Source organism: Dendrobium catenatum, unplaced genomic scaffold (genome assembly GCF_001605985.2).
Source record: "Dendrobium catenatum unplaced genomic scaffold, ASM160598v2 fragScaff_scaffold_134, whole genome shotgun sequence".
NCBI lineage: Eukaryota > Viridiplantae > Streptophyta > Magnoliopsida > Asparagales > Orchidaceae > Dendrobium > Dendrobium catenatum.
Genome location: NW_021318596.1, coordinates 1221449 through 1231075, shown reverse-complemented (window position 1 = coordinate 1231075; position 9627 = coordinate 1221449). Strand labels below are relative to the sequence as shown.

Here is a 9627-nt window from a genome sequence, read left to right as displayed (position 1 = left end):
CGCGACTCGGCCGGTCCCGTGCGGACCGGCTGGACCGGTCCACTAGACCGGTCTAACAAATTTCTTCTAACTCTAAATTCTCGTTTGGTTAAGATTGTGCTCGCTAAGGCCTACTCCGAATGCTCTTGCTAAAGCTTAGTGAATCATAGGAATTGAGCGTGCTTTCTATGCATCCTAGATCTCATTGTTAGATTAGGGATTAATTTGAAAGCTACTATTCTGTGTTGTTTTTATTTTCTTAATTATCTTGAACGTTCAAAATTTGGCGAATGTGATTTAACCTATGCAAGATTAACTCCCTCATTCTTTTACTTGCCGTGGATAATTGCTAGTAATTTTATTCTGAATTTATTCTACTCTAAGAGTCCTGCAAAGCCTAACTGAAATTCATAAACATTGCATCTAATTAGTCCTGCATCACTCTCTCTCTCTTCCCCCTCGACACAAAAATATCTTGGATTTCATTACCTAGAATTACATCAAGTGATATCAGAGTAGGTTGAACGCAATCCTTTGCCCCGTTCATCGCACAAGATTTTGCTTCTCTAGCACAAATGTATAAACAGTCCTCCAGTACTCCAGTACTCCAGTAAACCGAGACACTGATCCTTCACAGGATCAAAATCCTTAAATCTTGCTTGACCTAAACCAGCGCCCAATTAACCTTGTGTGTGCTCATCCACCTCTTATAACTGCATTCACTTGTGTTTTACTAGCATGCTCATCCCATTGTCTTCTTCCTTTCTTATTTCGCACTCACTTCTATGCTCATGTAATTTATATATAAATCGTAATCTTCCGACCATGATCCTTTGAAGAATATTATAATGATTAGAAGAATCATAAATCTTGCTCTTCTTATCATGATAGTTATGATCACTATTATTCAGAACATCGACAACAACAATAGCAATAACATCAAACATTTACCTCACTATGTTGGGTTGGGTACATGAATTTTTTTTCTCTATTGTGTCATGTTAAGGTTCAAATTCTCATTTAAATCTAATAAAGAAAAGTCATATCTATTATTTTTAACCAAGTCTTTTTAGGTCTACATTTACCTTGCTTAACATGGGACAAATTTAATACATCTACTCTCCTAACAGGGTCAACCTTGTGCTCACCCACCTCTTATAACTACATTCACTTGTGTTTTGCTAGCATGCTCATCCCATTGTCTTCTTCCTTCCTTATTTCGCACTCACTCCTACGCTCATGTAATTTATATATAAATTATAATCTTCCAACCATGATCCTTTTGAAGAATATTATAATGATTAGAATAATCATAAATCTTTTTCTTCTTATCATAATAGTTATGATCACTATTATTCAGAACATCGACAACAACAATAGCAATAACATCAAGCCTTTACCCCACTATGTGGGGTTGGCTACATGAATCTTTTTTCTCTATTGTGTCATGTTAAGAGTGAAATTGTCATTTAAATCTAATAAAGAAAGGTCATTTCTAATATTTTTTAAACAAGTCTGTTTAGGTCTACTTTTATATTTCTTAACATAGGCCAAATCTAATACATCTACTCTCCTAACAGGGTCAACCTTGTGTGTGCTCACCCACCTCTTATAACTACATTCGCTTGTGTTTTACTAGCATGCTCATCCCATTGTCTTCTGCCTTCCTTATTTCGCACTCACTCGTACGCTCATGTAATTTATATATCAATCGTAATCTTCCGACCATGATCCTTTTGAAGAATATTATAATGATTAGAAGAATCATAAATCTTGCTCTTCTTATCATAATAGTTATGATCACTATTCACTATTATTCAGAACATCAACAACAACAATAGCAATAACATCAAGCCTTTACCCCACTATGTGGGGTTGGCTACATGAATATTTTTTTCTCTATTGTGTCATGTTAAGGTTCAAATTTTCATTTAAATCTAATAAAGAAATATTATTTCTAATATATTTTAACCAAGTCTTTTTAGGCCTACCTTTACCTTTCTTAACATAGGTCAAATCTAATACATCTACTCTCGTAACAGGGTCATTGGAAGGCTGCCGTTTTACATGACCAAACCATTTAAGTGACTCTCTCTAATCTTATCTGTCACTGGAGCTACTCCAACTTTTGCATGGATATTCTTGTTTCACATCCAGTCTCTAAGAGTAAATCTACTCATCACCTGAGCATCCTCACTTAGCAACACTTAACTTAAAACTAAATTATATTCCCATCAGAACAGCAGAATGATAAATTATATTTCCATCCACAATAACATGATTTTGCTAGATCATATCATAAAAATCAAGCATGCTCACATCAATGACATCTTGTCATCTTGAACCTAATCAATCATATCGTAATGGCCACACCCACCTTCATCTTCAATACAATACTCATCCAAAGCGAAGCCAATTCAATTGATCTTCTCCTAAATCTCAAAATGTCCCCAAATAACCTAGCTAAGTGATGAAATATTCAAAACTAAATTAGATTGGCGGATTAGGAAATAAGAAGTCTTAAGTTATTTCTTCGGATGGTCCCCATCTCTTCCTCTCTATGTATGTATGAGCCCGAGTGTAATGATGCAGTTAATTGTGAGCTTGACTCAATGCCTGAGGATGGGTTTGAGCTAGCGCCTGCAATGGTGATCTTACCAAAGACTGGTGTTCATTACCTTAGGAGCTTTTAGGGTTGTCAATATTTGACACGACACGAAAACCCGACCCGTTTGAAAAACGGGTTTAAACGGGTTGGGTTCGGATTCTCGGATTCGACCCGTTTAAAAAGAGGGTCGGGTTCGGGTTGACCCGACAGGTTACCGGGTCAACCCGGAAACCCATTTAGAGTGAGATGCCCTCGCTGCCCTAGGCTGCCAGCACCTGCCCCGATTACCAGCGCAGCTGCCCGCGCCCTGCTCGTGGCTGCCCTCGCGGCCGGCAAGGCTGCCTGCGCGCTGCTCGAGTCTGCCTGCGTAGACGCTGCCGCAGTGCCCCTCGCAAGTCGCGTCGCACGCTACCCGAGTCTACATGCTTCCGTGTGCCCGCTGCTCGCCCGCGTCTGCCACCCGTGCCCGCGTGCCGCCTACGCGCCCACCTGAGAGCTCGCACGCCCTCCTGCGCGCCCAAGTCCGCGCGCCCGAGCAACAGCGTCTGCGCGCTCGCGTTCCGCCAGCCTGCATTCCGTGTCTGGTCGAGTAAACCCGACGGATTGGGTCCGGGTCCGAGTTTTCAACCTGTTCACCTACCTGGGTCGGGTTAGGGTCAACCCCATTGAACCCGGGTCAGTTCTGGGTTCGACCCGAACTCGACCCGTGACCCGAAATTGACACCCCTAGGAGCTTTCATCCACTATTGTTGTTCAATAGCCTCTACAAAGGGAGATATATGTTATTTCCCAACCATTGTTGTAAGTTGAATCACTAGTTGACTTTTCCTTTCCATTGCATCCACCACCATATTGTCATATGGCCACATACACTATGGCATAATGTTTGACGTGCCAAGTGATCACTCTTTTGAAAGAGACTAACAAACTATGTTTGGTCATTGACCATCTTCTTTTATATTCATGATATTATGAAAACCAAAATGTATTATACATTATAATCAATGACACTATGATGAATCATATTATATTTATATATATATATATATAGCATTCAAATACATTGAGTGCTATTCTTTATATGTTTTTTAATAAATTTTATTGCAAATTTATCTTAGTTTAAGAGTTGACATATAAGATTGATCAAGTTAATGAAATAACAATAATTGCTATGATATAAGAGGACCTGTTAATCATTTCATTTTTTTTTAATAATATTGCATATCTCATATCTTGCATTTGTGCCTTCATAAACAAAAGTTAAACTGAGTTTATCTGACATACTCATATGCTATTATTACAAATTCGGCAAAGTTGATTGGTGAGCCATCATCACAAGAGCAGCTTTATCAGCAATAGATTGCTTTTCCATAGGGATTAGGTATTAGTTTCTATGTTTTAAACAATTATACTAAGGTTCTTTTGGTTTTCCAGTTGTAGTTGTTTCATCTATTTTCCTTAGTGAAATGTTCTAGTTCTACTTGATGTCGAAAAGTATGATAATTTATATTGCTTTAAGAAAGAATTACTTATCATTTGTTATCTCCGTAAATTTATTTCTTTTGTGATACAAATCATTCTTCATAGCCTTATTTTTGGGATTTTTTCTAGTGAGTTAAGGTTGAGCACTCTCCTCATATCCCATATTATCGATATCTATTGTCATCCAATCTTGGTCTGTGACATCAACAATACCCCAAGATGTGATCCAAAAAATGAATGAATAATTAATCCCATTAATCTGCACCATCTGCATGCCCCTATATTCAACTAGAATAATAGTGGGAATGGGGAATGGCCAAATTCATTAACTGGATTTAAAAAATCCGAGATTACTTCAATTAGTATTTATATGATCTTCAACACATCAGTATTGCCTAAATGAAGCTTATAGCATTTTCCAATAGATTTTGGAGAGGAGTTATGTGACGCCCCAGGCATCCATAGTGAAAGGATTCGTCTGACAGTTTTGATCGAAAATAAGCTCTAAACGTAGAGAGGATGGATGGGAAGGGTTGAATGTATGGCTGTGAACAATAGGGGATGAGATGTGGAGAAGAAGTGGGAGGAGGGGAGTTACGGGTGAGAGAGGGAAAACAGATGTTGGGCGGCAAAACAGGGAAAAGAAAATAGGAAATCTACTTTATTTCCAAGGGGGATGTTACCACTTAGGCAATAACATAATCCAATCCGGGTGAAGGAAAATTCGGTCAGAGGAATCAAGGGAATTTTGAATTATTTCCAAAGTATGAATTGGGGATTAGGAAATAATTGCATATGGCATTAATGGGTGAGAGCATGTGGCCGGCGGCATGCATAAGGGATGGGAGTAATTAGGGGAATTATTAGAGCTTCCTAATTTAAGTTCTAGGATTAGGAAAGTTTAAAATTAAATCCAATTGAATGAAAATACTCAAAGGGATCTCATTCAAAAACTTTCCTAAAATAGAATTAGTATATTATGAAATATTTTGAAATTCAAATTCAATTGTATTCCAAAATATACCAAATCCGAAATAGGAAACAAATCAAAGGGGGAATGAAGGGGGATGGTCGGCGGCCAGGAGCTATGGCCGACGACTTATGGGGCAATGGTGGCGGCAAGGTGGGAGTTTCTCGGGTAAAGGGAGACCGAGAGGTTTGGGAGAGGGAAAATGGTCGGGTGAGATGACCGGCGGTGTGACGCCCCAGGCATCCATAGTGAAAGGATTCGTCTGACAGTTTTGATCAATCTCCAATCCTGCTGCCTTCTCAGTAGTATCAATGTTCAGTAGTCAATCGATGAAATCAGTGAAATCGTACGATACAGTAAACCCGATCAAATCCGTAAAATCCGTAAATCAATACATTAAACATGCAATCAATACGATAATACTGAACAATGTATAATCAATGGTCATGTTGCTGTTGTAGAATTCATATTGCTGTTGTAGATATCAATACATTGGTTCTATGAAAAGAGTCGTCACTCTATTGCCCGTCGGCCGCCCGTCGGCATATAATCTCCTTATGACTCCCATCGTTATATCCATGATCCATGATCTATGATTTAAAGGAAAGCCCGTCGGCCCACCATCCTGTACAGGTATCATCTCCAACCAATGTTCAACCAGGTTATACGTGTTTCAGTATCAATAAGCAATCAATAATCAATATTAGAGCAATCATATCAATAATCATAGGCATATCGATTCAATCTATCAATTTCAGTCAAATCAGGAATCATACAAAAATCGGGCAGAGTAACAGTAGTCTATCGAATTTACACAAAAATCCTGCAAAAAGACACAAATTCCAAATCTCACCAAATTACAGTAGAATATCTATAACATCAATACAAGACTATTATCCTATAGAAACCAAATCAAATCAAGTCCTGATATTTTTCTGTTCGATTAAAATCGCGTAGAATCAATTCCGACCGATAAAATCATCGTAGAAAATAGTTAAATCGTGTACAATATTCATATCTATAACATACTAAAAGTTGTGCGGTGAAAGTCGTGTCAATACAAAATCAGGTCAAAAGTTCGACTACAAAAACACAAAACAGTGCACAACTCGATCAAAATACAAAATCTTCGAAAACAGAAATAGGGTTCGGAGTCCTTACAGCGAGACAAACAAATCTTCTAACAGCGTCGTCGGACGAAAAGCGCTCCGTGGCCTCCAAAACCAAGCTTCCTTCTTCTCTTTCCTTCTCTTTCTCTCTCTTGCCTTTTCTCTCTCTCCAAAATGAATCCAAAATATCTAAAATCCGATATTTATTAACACTGATCGTCCTGGACGATCCAAATTTCGTCCTGGTACGATGGGTTCTCTGGACAAATTTCGTACAGACGAAATTAATTATCGTCAGGACGATTTTCTCTCTGGACAATTTTCGTCCTGACGGATCGTCCCGACTGCTCCAGGTTCGTACAGACGAAAATGACAGATTTCTTCACAAATTTCTTCAGTTCGTCCAGTACTAAATCCAGTTCGTACAGACGAACTGCACTAAAAAAAATCAGCTTTTTGAAGGGTTTTACAGGCGGTGAGAAGTGGAAGGTGGGGAAGTTCGACGATGAGGTGGTGATAAGATAAAGATGGTAAAACCACGAACCCGACCGTCTCCAAGGTTGGTGGGTGATGCGCTTATCTCCCTCTCCAAGGGATCTCTCCAAAGCTCTCCAAGAACTCTCAAAACTCACAAACACAAGTGTAGGAAGAAATTTTCATAATCATTCATTCATTATCTTGAAAATAAAACAAAGGGGCTTTAAATAGCCTCATACAAAAGACTCTAACTGACATGACACAATTGCCCTTAGGTTTACACATGATCATTCCCATACAAAGGGGTACAAAGGGAAATAAAATAAACACTCATAAGCAAATAATAAAATGCATGAAAACAAAATACATCGACTAAAAAATATAACGACTCGTTCGTGGCCGTAGATCGGCAGCCACGTCGCTGATAAACTCTCCATGATGATCTGATGTCCCCATCAGAGAGAGAGAGAGAGAACATGTTAACTCAGTTTTTTATTTATAAAATCATAATCAATCGAGTGCCTCTAACACGATGCCTATTCCTAGAACATGTTAAAGCTTTTAAGAAAATAAACTCAAGAATGTGTGTGTGTATGTATATATATATATATACACACACACTTAATATGAAAATAAATCTGACGAGCTTGATTTTTCTCCATTGCTTACGCTGTTTCTCGCTTTGCCTCAGCTTTGTTTATTTCAATTAAATGGCAGGCCATTAATTCATGTACTTCACAGCCATATTGTCAGTTCCATCAATCCGATCTGTATCGTCAAAATAAGTTTCTTTTGTCAGAATATATTCTTTGTACAATTCGATCCTGTAATGGATGCTAATAAATTGCTTGTCAGCCTTTCCTTTGCCTTTGCTTGTTTCAAAGATAAATTAAATGAGAAATAGGAAACGTCAGATGATGTTCTGTTCTTTTCACCTGTGATGCATTTATTACTCTCTTTGAAATATTCATCAATGGAATCATGTGGCAACCTATATAAGATTTTTTCTCCAATAGTTTATGTATGGTAAATATTTCCTCCATGCATGGAAAATTTTGCTTTGTTTGAATTGAAAGAACGTGCAGTAAATGAAATGGAATCCCAATCATTTATTGGCTGATAAAGGCTTCGTTTGGGATGGCTTTTTATTATTTCTTAAAAAAGTTTTCTAGTACAAAAATTTTAATATTTGTACTAAAAAGTTATTTTATAAAGCATCAAAAAAGTCGTCCCAAACAAAACTTAAACCTGTAACCATTAGCTTTAAGCTTTTGAATCCATTTGATTCCACTTAAAGTTTATAGGACCTCTCGTTTGAATTCATTGCATATTTTCGTATCTTCTGATATACAAAGATGAAGAGAATATTGCTTCTTATCTTGCATTTCTCAACTTTTTTAGGTTGGACCTGGTGAAGTAGACGATGAGCTAGAAGACGAGGTTGCCTCTGAGTGTTCCAAGTATGGCACCGTCACTCGTGTGCTCATCTTTGAGATCACAGAGCCCAACTTTCCAGCTGATGAAGCTGTGAGGATCTTTGTGCAGTTTGAGAGAACAGAAGAAACAACAAAAGCTCTGATCGATCTAGATGGCCGGTACTTTGGTGGAAGGGTGGTTCGAGCTGCATTTTATGATGAGGAGAGATTTGGGAAAAATGAACTGGCTCCCTTGCCTGGAGAAATTCCTGGTTTCTTTTGAATCAGCAGTTGCAGGTAGCCGTTGAATCTGTTTGTTTTTAACGATAATGTTTGCTGCTTGTTTTCTTTAAAATGTGCGTGTTTGATGCTCATTTTGGATTTTGGTTGTTAAGTCTCGGGAGTAGGGTATCTTATCTGTATTGACTTCTTATAAATATAATCTGTTTCCATTACTTTAATCTTTATTAGATATATAGATATTACATTTGTATGTTTATTATTTTTATGAAATGACAGTTAAGGTAGTTTGGATGTCAAAAGATGAAATATTTCTTGTATGAATGTTAGATTTGGTTTATTAATTAGTGTATTATCGTTGTTATGAAGAAGTTAATATTTTTATAGCTTGATAGTTCGAAAACTCTAGCCAGATATGTTCGCGAACAGTCTCATTTGATAGCTAAAAGAACTCATTGTATGTTCATGAACACGCTTGTTTGGTAGTTTAAAATACTACTACAACATCATCATCATATCTTTGCCTCATGTGGGGCCAGCTACCTGAATCATTTTTTTTCATTGTGTCTTGTTAAAAGTCAAATTCTCGTTTAAATCTAATGAAGAAAGATTATTTCTAACATTTTCAAACAAAGTCTTTTTATGTCTACATCTATCTTTCTTAACATAAGTCAAATCTATTATATTTACTTTCCTAATCGGGTCATTTGAAGGCCGCTATTTTATGTGATTGGATTCTTGTCATGATTATTCAGTAAGTTTTACACTGCTCTAGTTGGAAGATACAAACCCAAGGAACAATTATCAGAGAAACGTCCGGTTGGAGGCCAAATCCCGCCAAAAAACGAGTTGTACCGAGCAAATACCGAGCAATGTCAAACAATAACGAGGAATAGCATCATTTGAAGACAAAATACCGAGATATACCGAGCTAAACCAAGAAATACCGAGTTATACAAAATTTGTACCGAGTTTTTTCTAGAAAAACTCGGTACAACTCGGCATTTCTCGGTACAGCTAGGTATAACTCGGTATTGGTCTTCTCGGTATTGGTCTTCAAAGAGCGATATTCTTCGTTAATATCAAATAATACCTAGTTGTACCACGCAAATACTGAATTTTTTTGCCGGATTTTGTCTCCAACCGGACGTTCCTCTACGTCCTTACACCGGACGTAATAAAAGTTCCCGCAGACCCTCTTAGTTGGAAGCCTAAGCTCTCAACCACCTGGCTAAGGTGAGTTGTGTAAAGTAAACATTGTCGTTAATGTTGTTATCGACTGGAAATTGCGTGACGTGGCCTGTGATCTTTTAAGTTTTTTGTCTTTTCCTTGTTTTTTTCTCTTTA

General features: G+C 37.7%; 1 protein-coding gene across 2 annotated transcripts in view; it reads left to right on the top strand.

Annotated features, from left to right (window-relative positions):
- LOC110111406 (DNA-damage-repair/toleration protein DRT111, chloroplastic) overlaps nucleotides 1-8582 on the top strand; it is a 15904-nt gene extending 7322 nt beyond the window's left edge. For both annotated transcript variants that reach the window (XM_020843268.2, XM_020843267.2), the window contains one exon: nucleotides 8027-8582. In XM_020843268.2, the coding sequence (XP_020698927.1) occupies nucleotides 8027-8323 (297 nt within the window). In that variant the 3' untranslated portion in view covers nucleotides 8324-8582. The remainder of the gene's footprint in view (nucleotides 1-8026) is intronic.
- The last annotated feature ends 1045 nt before the right edge of the window (nucleotides 8583-9627 follow it).